The sequence below is a fragment of the Podarcis erhardii genome (genome assembly GCF_964252035.2).
Source record: "Podarcis erhardii genome assembly, chromosome: 8".
NCBI lineage: Eukaryota > Metazoa > Chordata > Lepidosauria > Squamata > Lacertidae > Podarcis > Podarcis erhardii.
Window position 1 is genome coordinate 15,764,138 of NC_138499.1, and position 24,054 is coordinate 15,788,191.

Genomic DNA, 24,054 nt, shown 5'->3' on the forward strand with positions numbered 1-24,054 from the left:
TTCCAGTCTCCTTACAACAAGTCTTCGATTTTACTGCATGCCTATTGCCTAGATTTAGCCACTATTGATTCCTAAAGAGGAGAAGTGCCATTTCAAAGACACGTAAAACACAGGCTTTACCTCCGACAAACAAGCATTAGTATTCTGCCTACGTCCAGTTTCATCGGCAGTAAAGTAAGAATTTAAAGCCGAGGTGCTGAGCTGCCTTCCTGATGCAGTGCCTTTTATACAGAAGTCTGGAAAAGTAATTTCAGATCCAAACTGAAGAAAACAGAAATAGAAAAAAGTAAGTGCAGAAAAATCTATAGCAGGAGTTGCATTTATTTCTTTTTAAATTAGTCAAAAACACTTAAGGTGAAAAAAGAAAACACAACGAAAGGAATTAAAAACAATGCATTACTGGATTTTTTTTATATTTTTTAAAAAAACACTTTCAAAAGCTTTTTCCTTGCTTGTGTGCTCAGATAAGCTGGTCCCACCTATATCCTCTGCCCTTCTTTCTGGGGAAGGAAGTGGATAGCAGAGAGTCCAGATCTGAATGCTGAATAATAATAATAATAATAATAATAATAATAATTAATAATAGTATCTTATTTCTACCCTACCCATCTGGCTGGGCTTCCCCAGCCACTCTGGGCGGCTTTCATCAGAACATTAAAAACAGAATAAAACTTCAAGCATCAAAAACTTCCCTAAACAGGGCTGCCTTCAGATGTCTTCTAAAAGTCAGATAGTTGTTTATTTCCTTGACATCTGGTGGGAGAGCGTTCCACAGGGCGGGCGCCACTACCGAGAAGGCCCTCTGCCTGGTTCCCTGTAACCTCACTTCTCACAGTGAGGGAACCGCCTAATCCTTCATTAAATGCACAAGTATTATTCCTCACTCCAACTCAAAATCTCCTGCTGTGGTAAGAAGAGAGGAAGGCATGTGCACAACAAGAAATGGGAGACCTGCCTCCTTTGTGTACCTCAAGCCACTTTACTGTTTAGATGCTTTTCTATCGCCTTCACTTCTCTGTCCCTCTGTGTTGGTATCTTCACCATCCAAGGTGGATATACAGTCGTAACTTGGACCCCCAATGCCCTGGAACTTGGGACTTTTTGGCTCCCAAACACTACAGTGATTCTTCCGGTGTGCGAATATTCTTTTGGAACCCAAACATCCGATGGGGCTTCTGATTGGCTGCAGGAGCTTCCTGCAGCCAATCAGAAGTCGCCATTTGGTTTTCAAACGTTTTGGAAGCTGAACGGACTTCCGGAACAGATTCCGTCTGACTTTCAAGGTACGACTGTACGTGCAGATTTGGGATCTACACACTGCGCTTGTAGTGACTGATGGTGCTTAAATATGGTTTCTCTCGCAGGGAACTTGAAGCATGCCATTGTCGGATAGCCCTATTATCTTCCTTTGTCCTATCTGGCAGTGTGGGCTCTGCCAGTGAAGCAATTGGACAACTGGGGAGAAAATATTTTCTGGGCTTGCAGCTCATCTGCACAATCAAGGACATACAGAGTTAGCATGCTTGGGTTGCTATCTCAAATCTGCAAGCTCTGCCCACCCAAACCAGAATACCAGGCTGTTTCAGCCACACACACCTTGATCACTATGCTTAAAGCAACACAGTTTTCTCTCTGATTCACTAAATTCAATCAAGAGCTTTGAAGCCTTTCCGTGTAAGAACTTAGCATGCATTTTTCATTAGTTTGATACAGGTTGAGTCAACATGCACCCACAAAGGGTTTCACACCGATACCTTTCGCTCCCATATCTGAATCTTTCCTCTCCACAAGTCTCTGGAATCAATGCTGTTTTTCAGATTCTCGGGAGCCACAATATCTGCAGAAAGATAGCATGCGATTTTCTGCCAACTGTTGCAGAAAGAAAACACAAGTGAGTTGTGCGTTCTTTACTCAAGTCTTTATATCTTTACAACTTCAATGTTTAAGACAACGGTACAACACCAGCTATCAGCCCAGTACTGCTTTATCTTTTGTAAAAGTAATATATCTTAGTAGTTGTGGGCATTATCTATATGCCTTCAATTAACCAAAGTCACTCAATGATCTTATAATTCAAATTCAGTGGTCTCACAAGTCTCCCTTAGCATTCAGGTGTCTAGCTCAAGACTTCCTAACCCTCTAGGAAATCAAAAGGCAGCTTGATGGGCATAACACGATTCATTATTGCCAGAAAAAACTCAAACCCCGTATACAATTTAAACATAAATCAGGGCAGAGAAGAAATCTACCAGAAAGATACAAAGCTTTAGTCAACGTTTTGGAGGTGTGGTGCTCTTGTTTCCTCTTTAAGTGCAAACTTACATTTTGTTTATAAGGGTGCCTGCCAAAATATTACAATTTATGAACTGAGACATTAAAATATTTTTACATAAAGTGACATAAACACTAAAATTAGTTCCCTTGTTTAAATGGCACTACTCACATTTTTCTTTCACTTGCTACAATAGTTATTTTTGCTCCATGCCATTCTCTCAGGTGTTTCAAGGCACCAATGGCAGGTAAGCAATCTTTTAATCTAGGGGCATCTCTTTCTGAAGAATGCAATATGACATCAACCATTGTTCTTCCTGTAGAAGCAATTTCAATAGGTAAAACACACATGTGCAGCAAAACCCCTCACTATTAAGCACAAGATAGGGTAAAAGCCGTTTTATCCCCCAAAAGCTATTATCAAGCAGTTTGTCAAAATTTATAGGCTTGTTTGCATCATTTCTCAAACATCTAGTTGTAGAACACTCAAATTCAGAAAGATGTTTTAAGAGACGCGACCTAACTTAGACATCACACCTTCACTGCTATTCTCTATCTTCTACAGCTAACCCTAGAAAAAGCTGCATTTAAGCTTCCTGATATCTTTGCAGTTCCAATTTTCCTTCCACTGTATATCATTCTTCTTACTTCATGACCCCCCTTTCATTCCTCTAACACAGATCTGTAAATATGCCCTGGAAGGCACAGATAACTCGGTGATATAAAAATGGCTAAATAAATACTGTTCAGCTGTGTCTGTAGCAAGCAACATCATCTTCCAAGTCCATTTGCAAGTCTATCACAGTAGCCACAGATAAAGTGGACTTATTTCCATTATGATTCCTGATCACTTTTGTTTTTTAAAAAACTAAATTTTGCCACACTGTATTTCTTCTACCAGACTGCTTTGCTGCAGAAACCTGTTGCCATTTTGCTCCCAGACTATGGAAATACATAAGCAGAAGCACAACAACAGCTGGTGACTGTATCAAACTTTCCAGTAATGCAAAACTACTTGCCAAATACGAGTAGATTATATACAGGAGAGACGACATGCATGCTTATTTGAATAAGGTTCGCCATACCAAAAAAATTGGAATAGATCTGTTATACCCCAAATGCATTTTTAAAAAAGATATTTCAGGGGGAAAGATTTGATTATTAAAAAAAGATTACCAGGAGCAGGAAGTTTATCTGCTAACAGATGTATACTCTCTGCAGACTCTTCATAGAGACTGAAACACAAACATTGAAAATAAATAAGCTATCATCTTTCAAGAATAAAATGCTTCAAAATATTCCAAGCGTTATGCAATCCACATATTTGAATTGCAAAGTATCAACATGTTTTCAGTGTGTGAAACAGACGAGTAGGCTTGCTTCTTATTTGATGTCTGGTACCAATGGAATGATGTCTGGTACCAATGGAAGTGAGAGCTGGACCATAAAGAAGGGTGATCGCCGAAGAATTGATGCTTTTGAATTATGGTGCTGGAGGAGACTCTTGAGAGTCCCATGGGTTAGGGAGCCCATAAAGATCCTATGAAAACATCCACGCAAGGATGATTTAAATCAGGGGTCAGCAAACTTTTTCAGCAGGGGGCCGGTCCACTGTACCTCAGACCTTGTGGGGGGCCGGACTATATTTTGAAGGGAAAAAAAATGGACAAATTCCTATGCCTCACAAATAACCCAGAGATGCATTTTAAATAAAAGCACACATTCTACTCATGTAAAAACACCAGGCAGGCCCCACAAATAACCCAGAGATGCATTTTAAATAAAAGGACACATTCTACTCATGTAAAAACACGCTGATTCCCAGACCATCTGCAGGCTGGATTTAGAAGGCAATTGGGCTGGATGCGGCCCCCAAGCCTTAGTTTGCCTACCTATGATTTAAATTTTATGTTTTTAAAAAATTATTCACTGGTTATTAGAGCAGTCAGATGCCAAGTCAAACTCTAAAAATGCCCCTCTAACAAGTCATTTACTAACACTGTTTTGCTACTTATAACACAATCCTATGTACGTTTATTCAGAACAAACCTAACTGAGTTCAACTGGTTTTATTCATAAGTATGTACGTTTAGAATTTCAGGCTAAAGAGATGAAGCAACTTCTGTTTGACATGTTTCAGTGACAAACACACTGTGTTGCTTCTTGTAAAATTAACAACACCTGCCATGCACCATTTATATCTGAAATAAATAATGTTTTAACATTCAACTAGTCAAAACCCCTCCAAGAAACTGCCAGGCTTACAAGGCCAATGGACTTGCAACTGGCCGAGATGACTGGCAGAATCCGAGACCTGGGAGAAGAGAGGATTGAGGAAGACTGGAAGAAATTTAAGACGTATTTACAAAAACATTGCAATTTGGTTGAATGTTAAGAAGGATGCTAGATTATAAAAAATTGGCCACCACTAAATTAGATTTGAATTTGATGATAAGTGAGATTAAAGAAAACATAAATTTTTTGGAGAATTGCTAGATTATATTTAAATGAGTGGATATAAGATCCTAAATAAGTTGATAATTTGCTTGGAAAAACCTTTTTACGATGTAAATGGGAGCGGGAGACGTGAGGGAGTCCAAAGAAGTGATGAAACCATGTTATGATATAAGTAAGATTGTTTATTATTTGTGCATTTGTATTCAAAAATTTTAATAAATATTTATATATATATATATAAAAGACATGTTTCAGTGACAAACACACTGGCTCCCCCTTGTGTTGCTTCTTGTAAAATTAACAACACCTGCCATGCACCATTTATATCTGAAATAAATAATGTTTTAACATTCAACTAGTCAAAACCCCTCCAAGAAACTGCCAGGCTTACAAGGCCAAGACCTGTTCAAAACTGCTGTTGGATGCAGCCTCGTAACAGCCTAACACTGTCATGCTTTCATGACAGCCACTTTCACACCCCATGAATGCATTTCACATGTTCTGACAACTGAAGAATCTAGCCAAGTTCTCAAAAAGTATGCCCTCTTTATAATTGCTTCCGTATCAAGACTGCATTGTAAAACTGGCGTGCCTGTATTGTCTCACTGCTTATGCTTCCTGCAAATTATTTTGAGGGACTCATTTGGTTGAAAATAAAGTTATAAAACACACACAGGCCTTCTGACCTCAGCCTGGCTATTTCACTCAGCTAACAGCATCCTAAGACAAGCTATCTTGCCCTTGTTATTCCCTGGTATGTATCCCGGCTTCATTTTTGTACAGTGGCAATAAAACTACTTCCCCTCACCTTTGCATTGCCTCCTGCTTAGAATGCTGTGCTCCACTGCAGACTCTCCAGGTGAATTATGTGCAACCCTACTAAAGTCAATGATTCCCATGGTTTTCTGGCTTGCAGCCTAGGTTTTCTGGTTCTTAAACTGTACTATTTGGGTGTATTATCAGATATTGAATCAGCTTACTCAATCAGGGATAGGGATTCCCGGCTATTACTGTCATCATCCTCAAAACTTTGAAAATCGCCAAGGCACGCTTCGATATTTCTTTGAATAGAGATTCTGCTTTCTTCCGCCTCCAGGTCAAAATTGATGTCCTCCCAGTCACAACTGCAAAACTATCCAATCAAAAGGAAATTTCGTAAGGGTCGGCCAAGTTATATTAACATTGTAGATAATGATGCAACTTGTACTAACTCACCTGAGAAAACCCACATATTGACTGAATTGCAAAATACCATCCTTTCATACCTGGAGTCCCAACAAGTGAACATGCTAAAGAAAGGAAGGAATAGAAAGAAAGAAAGAAAGAAAGAAAGAAAGAAAGAAAGAAAGAAAGAAAGAGTATTAGTAGCTTGTATCCAAACCATATTTCCTTCTTCAGATATGTTTAATGGACTGCAAAGGCTGACTCATGAACTGCAAGATGCTATGTCAAAAAATATACACTAAATAACAAAATGCAAAATATTACTGTAAACAATTGTATTTTTGTTACATTATTAATTATCCTCTTTTTTCTCCCTATCACCCCAGCTCTTGCATGAAAAAGGTTTGCGAATTGCTGCTGTTTTTCCTTGTTTTCTAGTGGCCATATACAGTTAACTAAATCTGTGAGGCCCTCAATAAATGACTGCTGTGACTTTATAAATTACACTAACTGGCATCTCAAGCACAGACCTGAAAACATTCAAAATTTATAGAGATTTTTCTGTTTTCAACAGTGGCAAGTCAGACGCTTCTGAGAGGGTTCACAAGCAACACAGGCTGGACCTACCCATCCCCTGCGAGTCCCCAATGTCTGAAAACATGGCATATGCTAATATTTGCTGTTTCACTTACCTGGGAAATCTTCAACTTTTGTGTTTAGTGAGGTACTGCAGTTTGTTTCTAATATGTTATAAATACTTTCAGCAGTCAAACCTGCAAAATACGAATTTTAGTTTATGTGCAGGAAGCATCATAGGAACACAAGAATCCACATTCCATCCTTATTAAGCATTCCTTAAGTTTACAGTAGCATGCATGCCAAAATATCTCTAGTATATAGCTATGAACCAGGATGACAATAAGCAAATGAAGTTCACATAAATGAAATCTGCAATAAACATGACATTCACACGCATACACGTGAATGAAATTTGCAATAAACCAAGAAGGTCCACATGCATACACATGAATTAAACCAGCAATAAACACACGAGGTTCACACATAAATGTGAATGATACTGCAACAAGCGAACGAGGTTCATATGCCAACATGGAGGTTGACAATAAGCAAAGGAGGTTCATATGCGTACACGTTTATTAAATCTGCAATAAACACATGAAATTTACACACATACATGTGAATGAAACTTGCAGTTAACCAATAAGGTTCACATGCATACACATGAATTAAACCGGCAATAAGCAAATGAGATTCACACTGTACACCTGAATTGAACCAGCAATAAACAATAAGTTCACACTGTACACATGCATTAAATGTGCAAAAAACACACAAAGTTCACACACATGCACATGAATTCTACTGCAATAAGCAAATGAGGTTCACATGCCGACATGGGAGGGCGACAATAAGCAAACGAGATCCACATGTGTACACGTGAATGAAACTTGCAATAAACACACAACATTCACACGTGTACACGTGAATTAAACCTGCAATCAACACACGACATTCACATGCATAGAAACACGTGACATTCACACATGTATCAAACCTGCCATCAACACACGACATTCACATACACGTGACTTAAACCAGTTAGAAACACACGGCATTCACACGTGAATTCAACCTGCAATAAACACACGACATTCACATGCATACACGTGAATTCAACCTGGGATTACACACACACGGCGTTCACACACGCGCACACGTGAATGAAACCTGCCAGAAAGACGCGACATTCACACGCGCACGAAACCTGGCACAAGCCCGCGAGGTTCACGCGGGAAGAAAGCGCGCACCTGGGCGGCCTTGGGCTCCGGCCTCCCCTCGCCGGCCTCGCCAGCTCACGAAGAGGAGGTGGCGGTCCATGAGGGCCCCGTCGCCCGCCGGGCGCCCGCTTCCCGCCTCCGCCTCCTCCGCCTCCGCCTCGCCGCCGGCGCCGCTTCCGCTTCCCGAGGAGGAGCTACAGGCCTCGGCCGCCGCCCGCCGCCCTCCTTCGAGGCCTCAGCCTCCGGGAGCCGCCATGGCCAGCTTCACCAAGGCCGCGCAGGTACCAGGAGGGAGCCCCGGCCTCCCCCTCGGAAAGGCGCCACGCAGGGCTGCTGGGGGCCGGGCCGGGCCGGGCCGGCTGCGCGCCTTAATCCGGAGTGAATCCGCATTCTTTAAGGGGGGGGGGGTTGCCCTTAATGTATTGCAAAAGGTCTGGAGGGACTCGGCGCGCTGCAAATGCGTCTTCCGTTTTAAAGCGGGCAGCTGGGGCGTCAAGGGATCTGTAACCGTTGCTGAAATGTGTTGATGTTGTAATTAAGAATAAAGTCCCATGGTTATTATTATTGCTATTAACTGAATGGTTATACTGTACCACCCTTCCTCCTGAGATCACAACGTTAATAATAATTGTAATAGTAATAATAATTATTATAATAATAATAAATGCTTAGAGCAGAACAGGTGATGCAAAATATATCCCATAGTGGGACGCAAGGTTTTTATTTGGTACCAGATATGTCAGATAATCCATGAACGTTACCCAATAAACTCATATATATTTAGTGGGAACGTGTGATTGCGCGGTTGTATAAATCGCAAGCCCAAGCTCTTTAGGTAAAACCATGTTCTGCCTCCAGCATTGAGGTCGGGGTGCCATATAACAGTGTCTCCCCATTTCCTTCTGGGTGTAAAAATGCAATGCTTATTGGTTTCCTTCTCTTTACGTAAAAGTAGGCTTTCAGGGGCACCTCCTTGCGTAGACTCCGCAGAAAAGTGACCAGGAAAGGACAAGGGACTTGTTCCTTCTCTTGCCTGTTTCAACCAAGATGGTTATGTGCTGCCCTCCACTGTCGGAGGCAGTATGCTGGGGAGTCACAAGTTGGGTCCTGCTTGCGGACTTCCTGTAGGCTGGGTGTTGTGACCCTCCAGATTTTTTTTGCTGGACTACAACTACCATGATCATTGACTATGCTGGCTGGGCTGTTGAATTATGCGGGATCAGCAAAAATCTGGAGAGCCACTGCTTTAAAGGGAAATTACCCTTGAGTCTCATTATGCACATTTGCATGTGGCAAGTGGTGTGTGACGCCCCCCCCCCCCCGCTTAACCCATTAATTGAGGGTTATGTTAGGAACTCTAATTATGGCATATACCATATGCATTACCGTGCTACAGAACTTCATTTTTATTATAATGTTGTTCCTTACATCTGAATTTGTTCTGAATGTCAACTTCTGAATGACTTTAAAATATGGCTTCAGCCTGATGCATGTTTACTTTGAACTGATTCCCACTGAATATAAGCGGACTTACTCCCAAGTAGGCGTGTGCGGTCTATGCAGAGTTAGGTGCACTTAAGCCTATTATTTTCAGTTATGTTGGTGCACCTATACTGCATAGGATTGAGGTAAAAAAAAAAAAAAAACCCTGGAGAAATTATGGCTTGGATGCCACTGTTGCTTTCCAACTACATGTTGGAATCTCTCATTGTTGACCATCTTCTGTGTCCCAGGGCAGCAAAAATGTATCTTTAGGTACGTTGGTGTTTCATTTTATTTTAATGCAACCAGTCCTAATAGACAAACCACAGTTCTTAATGTCACATAGATCAAGGAACATACGCTGGGGATGGCTCACTGAGATGAGCACATATATTTTTGTTTACTAGGAATAATAATATTTCTATATGCTAACCATGATCCAATATTCCTTTAAAGCAATGGGCCACATTTGCTCGAGCCTGGTATCTTATAGATGCGAAGATGCAACCGCCAGGAAAAATTGCAGCCATCACTGCCATCAGACTTGAGGGGAAGCATAAGCCTGTGTACCATGCACTAAGTGAGTTCTGCTCGGGATTCAAATGTTTGCTATATCAGCACTGATTTGTTTTTATTGTTTAAAGCAGGGGTCAACAATCTTTTTAGGCCAATGAACACATTTTCAGGCTGGAGGAATTGTGGGCACCACAAAAACTGTAACCTGTTCTGTTGGGTACAATAGAATTCTTTCAAGCCTAATTTCAGAGGGAGGGCAAAGAGTGAAATCTGAGGGCATCAGAGGGGGTCTCTGTGACCAGAGAGTGATCGCATGGGCATCACATTGACAGTTTAAAGCTGGAGTGGAATGAACTGAGTGTTGCTTTACCCTTTTGTTGTTGTTGAACTGGAGTCCTCTCACAGTTACAGATAGGTAGCCGTGTTGGTCTGCCATAGTCAAAACAAAATAAAAAAATTCCTTCCAGTAGCACCTTAAAGACCAACTAAGTTAGTTCTTGGTTAGTTCTTGGTTAGACCAACTAAGTTAGTTCTTGCAAGCTGACAGCTCAGTTTCTCAGGCAGTTCCAGCGCCTGGGGTTTTTAGTTAAAATATAGCTCCAAAGGGAGAAAGATTAAAATAACTAAAATTCATAAAAGTCCAGCACATGAGGTTATTTATTCCACTTAAAATAAAGTTCAATGGGTGCTCAGATCAAATAGTTTAAAAGGTCTCTCTTTGCCTCCACTCTTCCACGCTCTTTGCGTTCAAGTTCAATGGGAGCGGAAGACGGACTTCCTGTTTTTCGTCAATCCGCTTTCAGCCAAATTTAATGTTTTAAAGTCCCGAATTACATACAGTCCGTTGTTTACTCACGGGTTGTTGTTTTTAAAGCATAAATTTCAGGAAGAAAGGTCAGCGCTCACTGGCAACAGCTACGCGGCTTCACTCCGCCGATTGCGGAACGACCCACAGCGCCGCAGCCTCCTCCGCGATCCGGAGCCCCTTACGAGGCTCCCTCAACGTTTCGGTGGCCGCTTCTGGCACCCGCCGGGTCCCGGGACCGCAGGCTTCTGCTGCCTGCGGTTTTCCGTTTCTGGGTCTCCGCTGCGCCGTAGCGGACGACCCTTTCTCGTGCGGAGCTTCCCTTCCCGTTAGGAAAGGGCAGCCATTACCCTTCGCGCCGCCTCCGGAAGTCTAGTTCTTGGTATGAGCTTTCGTGTGCATGCACACTTCTTCAGATACACTGAAGTACAGATACACTGTGTATCTGAAGAAGTGTGCATGCACACGAAAGCTCATACCAAGAACTAACTTAGTTGGTCTTTAAGGTGCTACTGGAAGGAATTTTTTTATTTTGTTTTGGAGTCCTCTCAGTTAGCAGTCTGCATGTAAATTTTCAAATTAAGTACATTGCATGACATCTCCTTACTATTAAAGGTAAAGGGACCCCTGACCATTAGGTCCAGTCATGGCCAACTCTGGGGTTGCGGCGCTCATCTTGCTTTCGTGGCCGAGGGAGCCGACATACAGCTTCCAGGTCATGTGGCCAGCATGACTAAGCCGCTTCTGGCAAACCAGAGGAGCGCACAGAAATGCCGTTTACCTTCCCGCCAGAGAAACGCCATTTACCTTCCCGCCATTTATCAACTTGCACTTTGATGTGCTTTTGAACTGCTAGTTTGGCAGGAGCAGGAACCGAGCAACGGGAGCTCACCCCGTCGCGGGGATTTGAACCGCTGACCTTCTGATCAGCAAGTCCTAGGCTCTGTGGTTTAACCCACAGCGCCACCCGCGACCCCTCCTTACTATTAAGGCATAATTAATCTGTGTTGAATGATCCCGGGTATGCCTTCTTTCTGAAATACTTTCCTGAATCTTATGAAGGCCCATCTAAATCAGTCAGCATGCTTTACAAGAATCCCAGCCACTTATCCGTGAAATACACCCATTTTGATGTAGGATAACCTGTTGCTTATGAGCAGAATATATTTTGTATGTAGTAGATCTGAGAATAGATGCAGAGCAAATGCAGAATTACTCTCATGTTCTCTTCTCCTTAAAAAAAAGTTGACATGCTGCCCCTGCTGCTGCTGCTGCGGCTACTGAAACCTAAACCAAATGCACACTTCACAAATTGAGTAGCTTGCTGACTGCACATTGCACACCCCTCTGTAGCCAATGAGGGCATGACTTATGAGCTTTCCCAGTACAGTGGTACCAACCTTTACGAACTTAATTCGTTCCGGAGGTCTGTTCTTAAGCCGAAAGCGTTCTTAAACCGAGGTGCGCTTTCCCTAATGAGGCTTCCCGCCGCCGGTGCCTTTCCACCGTTCGGCTTCCGGGGCAAAGTTTGCTAGCCGGAACACCTACTTCCGGTTTTGTGGAGTGAATGCGTTGCCCGAATCATTTGTTAACAGGACTGTTCTTAGATCGAGGTACCAGTGTAATGGATGCCATGAAAACTATTGCTTTTGATGCATGTTTCCTCAACATTGCACAGGATCGTAGATTGTTCCTTGATATGGGTTCAGTTTGCACATAATGCTAAGCCAAATCATGCTTAGCATGAGCACACAAGTTTGCAGGCTCCTGAAGAGGAGGCAATCACTACTGTGCTCCTCCTCAGGTCCTGTTGCTGCTGCTGCACTGCTGTGAACTAAGCTATGGTTTGACTTAGTGTCTTGCCCTTGTTTACAGTTTATGGTTTGTCTGGAGGAAATTGTGCTATACACCTGGAGTAGTTTGGTTGCTGATGGTCCTGTTAACTGAAAACCTTTTTATTTCTTTCTTTTAGGTGACCTTGGAGATCATGTTGTCATAATAAACACAAGGCACATTGCTTTTTCCGGGAACAAATGGGAGCAGAAGGTGTATTCATCACATACTGGGTAAGCTTTCAACATCTTAAGGATTAAAAACATGGAACAAATCAGTACTGTTGGTAAAATATGGATATACAGTGGTACCTCGGGTTACATACGCCTCAGGTTACAGCCTCCGCTAACCCAGAAATAGTGCTTCAGGTTAAGAACTTTGCTTCAGGATGAGAACAGAAATCGTGCTCGGCAGTGCGGCAGCAGCAGGAGGCCCCATTAGCTAAAGTGGTGCTTCAGGTTAAGAACAATTTCAGGTTAAGTATGGACCTCCGGAACGAATTAAGTACTTAACCTGAGGTACCACTCACTGTAAATGGCTTTGAATGTTGTTACTGGTAGAAAGTCGGAAAAGGGAAGCTTTGTATTTTTAGCATAAGATATGCTAATATTTATTGGAAATGCTTGTGCAACTCCCATAGTAAACGGTGGTTGTTGTTTTTTAGCAAATAGCCCCGTGTCAGGGTGTTCTATATTTTTGCTCACTACAGCAAATGTGCTGCCGTCCTTGAGCAACCATAACAAGTCTGAGCCTTCCTTCTAACCTTGGAGTTTCAGAAGTGGATGGGGACAATTGCCTCTCCAGCTCCAAAGTGGGGAAGCTGGCAAGGGGATGTTTGGCTGCTGCATTGCTGAGGCACACAGGGCCAATCCAAGCCCCACCATCCTTTCCAGCTCAAAACTTGGAGCTCTCATAACATAACATACAAATTATTAATATTATTCTTATCTGCCCTTCACTAGCAAGTCCCAGGACAGGATACAGCCATTTAAAATTCAATATGGAATATTAATAAAAATTTAAAAAAATCCTTTCAGTAGCACCTTAGAGACCAACTAAGTTTGCTATTGGTATGAGCTTTTCGTGTTACTGGTATGAGCTTTCGGGTATCTGAAGAAGTGTGCATGCACACGAAAGCTTATACCTATAACAAACTTAGTTGATCTCTAAGGTGCTACTGGAAGGATTTTTTTTATTTTGTTTTGACCACGGCAGACCAACACAGCTACCTACTTGTAGCTGTTAACACAAATCAGTCACGTGAATATGGTTGGTTCCGAAAATATCAATGAAACGACAAGATGATATGAATCAACATCAATAAAATACTTATAAAACCATAAACAATGCATTTCACTAGCGAGCGAACTTACATTAAGCATATGCATGTTTTTATTTGCAAGATGGCAATCTTTGCTATCGATCTCTTATTTAGATACGCTTCTGAATTTTCTGGATTCTTTCGTTTTGTATTATAGATACCCTGGTGGCTTCAAACAGGTGACAGCAGCTCAGCTTCATCTAAGGGACCCAACTGCAGTAAGTGAGCACCCCTTCTATCGTCCTGCCTCTCTAAATGACTTCTCTATGCAATGTTCTGCCTTCATTTCAAGTGGACCATATTGCAGGCAGAGTGCCACAGTGGCATGTGCTCTCATCTCAGGGCTAAAGGTAAAGGTAAAGGAACACCTGACCATTAAGTCCAGTCGTGGCCGACTCTGGGGTTGCGGCGCTCATCTTGCTTTATTGGCCAAGGGAGCCGGCGTACAGCTTCCAGGTTATGTGGCCAGCATGACTAAGCCGCTTCTGGCGAACCAGAGCAGCGCACGGAAACGCTGTTTACCTTCCCGCCGGAGTGGTACCTATTTATCTACTTGCACTTTGACGTGCTTTCAAACTGCTAGGTTGGCAGGAGCAGGGACCAAGCAATGGGAGCTCACCCCGTTGCGGGGATTCGAACCGCCGACCTTTTGATTGGCAAGCCCTAGGCTCTGTGGTTTAACCCACAGCGCCACCCGCATCCCTTGCAACTCTACAATTCCATGATTCTATATTGCTTTCTGTTACAAATGACCTCAAAGCGGCTCACATGTTACATGTTAAAACATCAATACTTTGACGTGCTTTCGAACTGCTAGGTTGGCAGGAGCAGGGACCGAGCAACGGGAGCTCACCCCGTCGCAGGGATTCGAACCGCCAACCTTCTGATCGGCAAGTCCTAGGCTCTGTGGTTTAACCCACAGCGCCTCATTTGCCTCCCACATGAAGCAGTGGCCAGGTCCTAGCATTGAGAGCCTTCCCATGCAATCATTAAGAGACTGTCACATCTTTGCAATTGAAGGGGCTTGCTGCATGAGATTAGAATGAGAAAATGGTGGTGTCTCTATTGGACATAATAGTTGGTGGGTAACCATGCACACCATGATCAGCTCTCCTTTTTTTTGCAGGGGTGGGGAGTGACATTATGAGGCTAGATTATATGGCACTAAGCGGGTGGTTAATTACATTGCAGGCACTATACAGCAAGTGCCCACAATGCAATGCAATTCAAAACACCATGTGTTTATTTCATTTCTGAAGCTACGGCCGCCCCAGTCAGTTTTCTGGTCCTCATTTTACAGCTCTCAGTCTCTACACCTAACTTCTTATCATCATTTCATCATTTTTAATTTGTATACCGCCTTTCTTTCTTACAATACTCAAGGCGGTTTACAAGCTGAAGAAACAAAAAATGTATGTCTTATAACAATCTAATGCAATACAAAAATGTGATAATAAAACATAACTTTAAAATAGGCAGCCTACATCAAAAAAGTAACATTCAGCAATCAATTAGAATAGTATAAAATAATAATATCAACATATAAAAGTTAAACAGAAATCCACTCAACAGTTACAATAATATCTAAACTATAATCAATAAAACAACGACAAGCCACGGTACATAAAACAATACAATACACATTGAGAAGCAGAGGGCAGAGCAAGGCAGGTGGAAGGAGGCCTTGCCTGATGGAGTCTCTCCCCTCACCTTAACTTTTTGTTCTCTCCCATGTGGCCGGTCTCAATGTTTCTGTGCCACCAAAGCTCATTTCCATGCCTTCTGCCATGCTGTTCCATGTGGTTGAACAGCTTCTCTATCTCTTGTCAAACTGCCTTCCCTCCTCTCGTTATTCAGATTCTGTGGCGTTAGCCAAATTATTTTGAAGAGAAATTTCATTGTCATTTTAATAAATTTTTTTTTTAAAAAAAAACTTAAATCCAGCTTTTAAAATCCTTGATATTTATCACACTTGTTAGGGGCCATGTTCCGTTCATGTTTTTGGGGTGCTTGGTGTATTGAGTCTGAGTGATTTGTGTAGGGTTTACTCCTAAGCCTTCCCCCCCCCCCTCCCATGGATATTCCACAAGGCAGCGGAGGTTTAGGATCAGAGTTTTTCTTCTCCTAGATGAGCTAACTGGTAGTTGCTGTACTTTTCCATCTGTAAGGATAAGACGCCCCCTATTTTTGAGGACACAAAATTCAGAAAATGGGGGGACATTACACAAGGTTGTTGAGCTTTTGGGGGGTGGGTTGCCGTAAATCACTCTCCCGCACGCATCACAAAATCCGCCTCCCGTCTGTCCCCTCGCAGGCAGAAGCTGCCGATTGCCCGCCCAATTGCTGCAGCATCAGTCAGTCAACACCACCTATCGATGCAGCAACCAATCACATGCACAATAGCCGCTAACAGATGCAGCAGCAACCAATCAAACATCCACCCTACTCGCTACCCATGTATAAGACGACCCCAATCTTTTAGCATGATTTTTTAAAGAAAAAAATATAGTCTTCTACACGGAAAAGTACGGTGAGTCACTTAGCAGCAGCAGCAGTAGTAACGATTGCAGTTTAAAATAAAAGTTTTCAGAAACCGACTTACAGATGAATGATAGATTCTTTGACTAAATCAGCCTTTCATGACAAATAGGTTTTCAGTTTTATTTTTTGTGTCAGTTGCTCATGTTGGCCAGTGAACACTTGAGGGCAGCATAACTTAACATGCCTCAAAGTTAGATATGGAAAAATTGTGCTGCCTCCATTCACTCTGGATTATGTGCTGGCAGTGCAGTTGTTAAAACCCACCTTAGATCATTCAGGACCCAGGAGATGTAATAGAGCAGGGACGTCAAACTCCCAAGGGACTGCGATCTGCTCCCGGATAAAAAAAACTAGCAGTGATCTAGTGACCTAAGATGTTGACCTTTTTTTAAGGGGGGCAAGCCAAAGTCGTTGACCTTTTTTTAGGAGAAACAGCAAATACTTCTGCCTATTTTTGGGGGGGGAGCACCATCTTCCGTTCTTGAAATCGTGCGCAAATACAGGAAGAGTATTCTTTTCCCGCAGAGGAAAATGAGACCGCAATCGACTTAATATAAACCAGGGGTCGACCTGTCAAATCGCAGTCGAGCGGTTGGACATCCCTGTGGTAGACTATTCCAGTTAATAACTTTTCAGCAGACTTGCCTAGACTAACAGAGGAACAAGTGGAGAAAAACCTTCCAAAAATCATTAAAAGGTTTGCTTTTAAAATCAAATGGGCTCTGGTTTTGTCTTCCTCTATCCCAGTATTCAGAGCTGAGTACATTGATTAGGTGGGACACGGGTGGCGCTGTGGGTTGAACCACAGAGCCTAGGACTTGCTGATCAGAAGGTCAGCGGTTCGAATCCCCGCGATGGGGTAAGCTGCCGTTGCTCGGTCCCTGCTCCTGCCAACCTAGCAGTTCGAAAACACGTCAAAGTGCAAGTAGATAAAGAAGTACTGTGGCAGGAAGGTAAACGGCGTTTCTGTGTGCTGCAGTTGCCTAAAAGTGCAGAATGTAGCATCAGTTTTGAAAGTAAAATTTTGAATAAATTGTGTAAGGATCATAGCTGTAATCAGCTGTGTTGTTTAAGAAGTTTGTTTTGTCTCGGAAAGAGCTCCATTCATTTGGGAATGAATGTGCACTTATTTCAGTTGTTCTCCCATAAAAATGCTTATCTTCATGTATTTGGAAAAAATATTGTGGGGGGAAAGATGCAAACTTCCATTCCATCATGCGATAATTGCAATTCCCTTCTTGAAAAAAACCACTGCTGCACAACTCTACTTTAGAATTCAAATTGTATTGTAGTAGAAATCCAGAAATAAGGCAGTTGGAACTAAGGTCTATCAAATTTGGCATGCAAGTCCATTTAGCTTAAAACTGTATCGTTTTCACAAGCGGAAAAGTAGCCTAATCCTCTATAATGTGTGTCCCCCCCTTGTAATTCTATGTATTTCAGAGAAACTGTGCATGGTTCCTATATTATACTCCTTGCTATATACCATTTTTTCTTTTAATTTCTCTTCTCTAAGTTAAATCTCTTCTGTTTATGGAAGACAACCTCTCTGCCTAAATGTAATTATTCTTCCCCTATAGTTCTTCTGGGAAGGTGAGGTTTCCCAGTCTGAGACTAACTTTTAACTACAAAACCAATGTCTCAGAAGGGCAGTAGCATAGTGGAAGTCTACACTTTGCACGCAGAAAGATTCCAGTTCCATCTATGGCATTTCTAGGTAGGGCTGGAAAAGACTGGCAGAGATTCTCAACGGTTTTGATCAATGAAGATACTGAACTCAGATAGACTAGGGGGTCCAGTTTGGTTTAAGGCACCTTCCTTTTCATTCCTTGCACTTCATTTCACCGTATTTTTTTGTGTATAACGCGACCCCATGTATAAGACCCCTCTTTTGGGGAGCCCTCAATAGTTGTTGAGCTGCTTTTGTAAGTTCGCTGAGCTGTTGAGCAGCTTTTTGATGATCCCCCGCTCTGGCTGACGGAACTGGTGCCGTAATACACTGCATACTGGCACAAACCAAATACTCTTCCTAAGCCGGGAAGAGCGGGTAAGCAGCCTCCTCTCCGACATTTCCCTGCTACTGCCGCAGCACCGGCCCTCACTTACTTAGCATATTGACCCATCTATAAGACGACCCTCAATTTATCACAAAAAAAATATCAGAAAAAAAGGTTGTCTTATACAGTACATGGAAAAATACGGTATTTAGGGCTCATGCAGGCAGCTTTTGGGTTCTAATGCTTCCATTAGTCAATTAGCAAACCAGCTCTCACCAGCATATTTAAAAGAAGAATGGTACTTTATCCAAAGACTTCCACCAATAACTGGGTTTTCTTTTCACCTTTTTTTGCTGATACCATACACTATCTCCCTTAACAGATCACTTTTCCAGTGGTTTTTTGTGGAATCAGCATTATTCAATTTTTGAACCAGATTTTTCTTCTTGAATTTGCTTCATTATACCAATGTCTTCTCAATTAATAATGAGTCGGCCAGATTTTCTTGGAAAGTTTAGTTACTTCTTCCAGATCTCTGCCTTTCCAACTATTATATGGGTGTATTTATATATACACATTTTTAAATTATATATATTTTATATATTTTCTTCACAGCTGTCTGTTTGGCAGTTTTATTAGTTCCTTACTAGAGAGCTTGTCCAAACTTTTCAGGAACTGCTTAATGTTAGCATTTTGCTTTTTCCCCCCTGTTGAATTTTTATATTATATTTTAGAAGAGGGATAAGCAACTAGCAGCCCAAGGACTTGATGTCCTGTCAAGGGGGTTCCCCATCTGATAGTCCCTGATTTCAAGGAGTTGGACTTCTTCACCCCATAATGCTTCTCAGCTGCTAATTCCTATGTACAGGCCAAGACACATGTAAATAGAAATGCAAACTGAAGAACCACAGAACTACTTTTTTGAATAATGTGAACCAAATGAAATCAAGAGTTGGCTGACTCAGCTAGTGTCTGCTTTGTCCTGACAATGCCCCACACCATAATTTGGAGAACTGAGAAAGCGTTCTTCCCCTCACTCCCTTTGCGTGTGGTTTACTGTCTACCATGATGTCTGAATTCAGAAATTATGGTTAGTGCTAGTCTTCCAGACTAGTGACAAACTATGCAGAAAGTGACAAACTCTGCATGGGTTGAGAAAGGGATCCATATGCCCACACCTCATTTGTGAGTTAAATTCATTTGTGACTTAAATCTTTCTCTGCTTTGGTTAATGAATCTAACTCCTGTTCACAAGTTGTGCCACGATCCAGCAGAGAGCACGTTTCACTTAAAGAGGTGGCAATTTGTTGCTAAAGAACATGATAACAACAATCAAATAATTAAAGATGAAATAGATGTTGCCTTATGAACTGATGTTGCTATTCTGATGTTATTGGGACTGACAGTGAGTCCTGAGGATATAAGCAACTGAAAAGTCTCTCTTTCCACGTTCTCCTCCTGCTATAAGTGGGAGTTCATAAATCTCTGGTGGTGGTTTTTCTGTGTTTTATTGATGGGAGTATATTTAGTAGCTGCATTATATCTTTCATTTTTGCTTGCAAGCCAACCTGGGAACAGACTGGTGATGAGTGAGGGGTATGCATTTCTAAAATCAATACGACCCTCCAGTCCAAACCATGTCATCAAGAGGGCCCAACTGCATGTTACGTGAGAAAACTCTGCGATTGAATCCCCTAGCGTATTTGAGGGTGGCTCAGCTTGGATCAGGAGACTGGAATGAACCCATGTCCCAAGAGCGGCTATAAACTGTAGAGGGGGAAACATGAAGGCAGAATACAGGGGTGCAATTTGAGTAGTATTGGGGATCGTTGCAGTACAGGGCGAGGATTGAATCTCTTTCCCCCCGATTCAAGGTAGCGCCCCAGGAGCCTGATTTGAACAAAAGAAAAATACCTTGAATCTCCCTTAATTTAGCCAAGGTGGGTTTTTTAAGCCAACTGTAATATGAGGTGCATTTGTGTAAAACCACTCTGCCGGCATATGTGGAAATCTATAGCGCTCTCTCCGTTGTATTTGAAAGAGGAGCACGTGACGACTTGAAGCTTGGAAGTGAAAGTTTCTGGCTTTTGACTTGTGGCTTTTATGTTCCTTCCAGATTGCATTGCTCTTACTGGCTTTGTAAACTGTCTATTGAAAACTAACATTTATGGCATCTTTTGTGGCTTTTATTCAGGATTTAATGCACACACACACAAAAAAGCACCTGAAAAATCTAGTAGTTTCTACTGTAAACAAATCCTAGACGTAAAACCGTTGAAACTGCCCTGACGAGAAAGCAATTCCAGATGCAAAACGACACAGCAGTTCTTATTATAATGCACTCCAAGAGTTCTTAACTCCAAATCTGAAGGCAGGTTTATGTAAAAAAATCAAAATAAAAGTAGGCGTTTTAAAACAAAATGGGCAAAATATTTTTCAGTGTGTTTTGCACACAGGGGCCGAAGGATCTCAAGGACCTCAATTCTGGGGTGTTCATTAGAAAAGCTGGGGAACTAAACCATGTTCAGAGTGGGAACACCAGCAATTAATAGAGGTTTCTTATGGTTCTCATATGCACTTGCTTGGGAGTAAGTAAGCTTTACTGGAAACAGTAATTTTTGAGTAAAAAGGAAGAGGATTGTGTTGCTCAAGAGATGTGACAAGTATAATAGAACTTGCACTCGTCATGAGTTTTTCTGCATTTCTGGTTATTGGGAATTGAAGTTTAACATTGATATGCACTGCAAAAAAAAAAAAAAATGAAACAAAGGATCCTCTCTCCCTCCAGAGTTTTCCAATTACTTTTGTTGACCGTATTCCAGAATTGTTTAGTGACTATTAACTGCAGAGGAAGTTACTTTAGATTAGTTCCTATATTAAATACCTTACACAGGATATTAAATCACACATATATCAGCATTTTGCAATGACTAATGTCTGTTCTGATTTTCACAATTCCGATTATTTGTTGGTTATTTTTTTCATCACTTTTTTTCGCACTTTTCAACCTAAGCTGCAGACACACATCTTGATCCTGTAAGCTGATCTTAAATTGCTGATTGCATTTTTTTAAAAAGTACACCCTTTGACAGATTGGCACGGTAGAGCCACAGTTCTAGAATTAGAAGTCCTCTGTTTTGAGGTTTGCTTTTATATAACAGTTTCCCTTTGGGTAAAGTCTGTACAGCTTTCCAGTTTTTATGCAAAGGAGCATATCAGCATATTCAGATCTTTAGGGTCAAGTTTTTAAGGTGTGATGTTTTACTGTGGTTTTATGATTCGCTGGAAGTCTCCCAGAGCTGGCACAACCCAGTCAGATGCAGTGTTCGAAATTAGCCAGGCGCCAGGCACATTTTGCCCCTGGCTTTTGACCACTTGCAACCAAGTGAAGATGCCTGGGTGCCAGAATGGGCCTGACATTTCCACCATCTGGAGGTGCATGCATGGGAATCATTGGATCTGGACTAATACCTCATCCTGTAAAATTCTATCAGTTAGATTTTATCTGCACAACTGGAATGAATTTCTGGAACCAAAATGCTATTTTTCTGTGCAGGAGCTGTCGCTATTAAGAAAAAGAGGTTGGGGTAGGCCAGTATATATGTGGATTGTCCCTGGATCAAGTGACTTTCCTTCTTTAAGTTCTCAAAGTTCTCAACCTAGCTCAAGGTTGTCCTCTGAACTGGCCAGATGTTTAACGGAGAATCAATCACAGTCAGCCCATCATTTGAAAAATATTACTTTAGAGCCGTCTTGCCCCCAAATGGCAACTAGACATTCCATTTAGAGCCTATAACCTTGGTTTAAGGAGTCATTTGGCCCCTAGCTTATATATCTGAGTCTCTTAACACTGGTCAGATGGTTGGCATGTTGTTGTTGTTGTTGTTGTTGTTGTTGTTAGCACTCAGCTGTTGTTCTTTTGTATAGATGAACATTGGCCCATAGATCTTATTCCCCTTTGCTATTAATAGGCCTGTTCATCTTGAGCAAATCGCTAAGCAAATAATTTTTATAGGCTTCAATGCCCGCAGTTAAAGACAAAGCTACACAGTACCTTAAAACTGGGAGATGTGTCCTGCATTCCCCACCTGTCGCTGCCCTTCTTTAATATCAAGTTAAATTTGTTTTGTGTCCTATTTATTATTATTATCATTTATTCATTTGACATCCCACCCTTCCTCCCCCAAAATAACTTGAACTATATATGTTCAACTCCATATAATGATAATAGGATACAAGGTGAGATGAGCTAGACATAACTGTGTTTTGTGTGATTTGTGGTGCTGTCTAAGGCTGCAGTCACTAAGAGGGATAAAGCACAATTGAGTTCAATGGGAGCTACTTCAGAATAGACATGGTTAGAATTGCAGTCCTTCTGCCATTCTTCAGGTAGGCAAAGCTGTCTTTCTAGAAACAGAGATCAAAACTTGAAATTATTCTAAAATGGTCTTACATTTTAAAAAAGAAGCCACATTGCTCACATGTGATTCTTTAAAAATATTATTCAGATAAAGGAGGCACAACATATTATATTTTGGAAGGGAATTTATGAGTGTGTAGCTACATGGGGTGCAGGCTCTGTTTTTAAAACTGAAACCAAATACACTTGTACATTTGGAAAGAATTATTTAGATAAATGTATCTGTCATTCATCTCTAAATATTTACAGTGTAGTCAGCATTTACTTCTAATGGGCATAGTCAGAAATAGCCATTAACTGTCCAATCCTTAGTGTGTTGTGCCAACAGGAATGGAAGAGAGCGCGAAGGATTGAAAGTGCTTTGTAGCGCAGAATAGTTAAGGCCAGTGTTAGAAACTGGGATGCGAAAGCAAGGAGCAACACTACCCCTGAGACTTGAATTGTAGGCGCAAAAACAGAATGTCTGGTCACCACTTTTTAAAAATTATATAGGGATTTCCTTTTTAAAGAGACTGAAGGTTTTCTTTATTAAAAAAAACAACAGATTTTGGCACACATTTAATCCAGCCATGTTTAATAACATGAAAGAAATCATAATTTAGCAGGGATTTTTAATGCAGCTATATGAGTGTCATAGCTACCTGGCAAGAGCGATGGGGGAAATCCCATAATGAAGGCTCTTGTCATTTCCGATAGTAAACATTCCCTTCAGGAATATTTGTGGAAGAGAGCCTGCTAGGGGAGGTTCATTGCAAACAGTGATGAGGTGGGCTGGGGAAGACGATACAACAGGAAACTCAAAGCACTGATGCTTCCTGTTGCCTTTTCAGGCCCTCTTTGAAGGCAGAGCCACTTCCGCACTACGGAGGAGGTGGGGTTGCAGGCTTCACGGCCCCACCACGAGTGCAACTGGAGCCCAACCGCTGCGTGATTGGGGGGATTCCCAGCTGTGTCACCCCCTGGCCGGCCAATCGGCTGGCTCTGGGGGTGTGGCCTGCCCTATTTAAGGCATGACGCAGCCGGGGATCTCCCTGCCAGCTGTTCCTGCTTTTTCCCACCCTCCCGCCCTATAAGGTTTTCGTTCCTTGACCTTGCTATGGACCTTGGTTGGTCACCATTGAGGGGCCTGGTAGGAATTTTTCCACTTGGCAAATTGGCACCAGCCACTTGGTTTTCGCCTACCTCGTAGCAAATCGTCACAACTTTCTTGGTATTGGCGGTTAGGCATTGGTATTGTTCTGTAGATGGAAGACGGGAGGTAGCGCCATCACCTGCCCCACATATTAAAGGGTAGTCCGATAAAGGATTCCGGGGTGTGTGGCCCTGTCCGAAGCCTGGGGAGGTGAGGTCCTAAGGCACGCCCCCCAATCGGTGACCCTGGGGGAGTTCCTAGTTGATGTGCATCAGCAGGACTCCCCCTACTGGTGGTTAATCCTTCCCGGACTTCA

The 24,054-nt window shown here is 42.1% G+C and overlaps 2 protein-coding genes across 2 annotated transcripts in view; one reads left to right on the forward strand and one right to left on the reverse strand.

Annotated features, from left to right (window-relative positions):
- Nucleotides 1-7,830, reverse strand: part of MTBP (MDM2 binding protein) — a 36,683-nt gene extending 28,853 nt beyond the window's left edge. The window contains exons 1-8 of the mRNA XM_081874125.1: nt 7,722-7,830; nt 6,585-6,665; nt 5,944-6,017; nt 5,709-5,860; nt 3,448-3,506; nt 2,444-2,588; nt 1,755-1,869; nt 121-261 (exon numbers count right to left, since the gene is read on the reverse strand). Coding sequence (XP_081730251.1) covers nt 121-261; nt 1,755-1,869; nt 2,444-2,588; nt 3,448-3,506; nt 5,709-5,860; nt 5,944-6,017; nt 6,585-6,665; nt 7,722-7,791 — 837 coding nt within the window. The 5' untranslated portion in view covers nt 7,792-7,830. The remainder of the gene's footprint in view (nt 1-120; nt 262-1,754; nt 1,870-2,443; nt 2,589-3,447; nt 3,507-5,708; nt 5,861-5,943; nt 6,018-6,584; nt 6,666-7,721) is intronic.
- A 26-nt stretch (nt 7,831-7,856) lies between these two features.
- MRPL13 (mitochondrial ribosomal protein L13) overlaps nt 7,857-24,054 on the forward strand; it is a 37,445-nt gene continuing 21,247 nt past the window's right edge. Inside the window, exons 1-4 of the mRNA XM_081874791.1 lie at nt 7,857-7,972; nt 9,630-9,753; nt 12,467-12,560; nt 13,806-13,866. Of these exons, the coding sequence (XP_081730917.1) occupies nt 7,946-7,972; nt 9,630-9,753; nt 12,467-12,560; nt 13,806-13,866 (306 nt within the window). The 5' untranslated portion in view covers nt 7,857-7,945. The remainder of the gene's footprint in view (nt 7,973-9,629; nt 9,754-12,466; nt 12,561-13,805; nt 13,867-24,054) is intronic.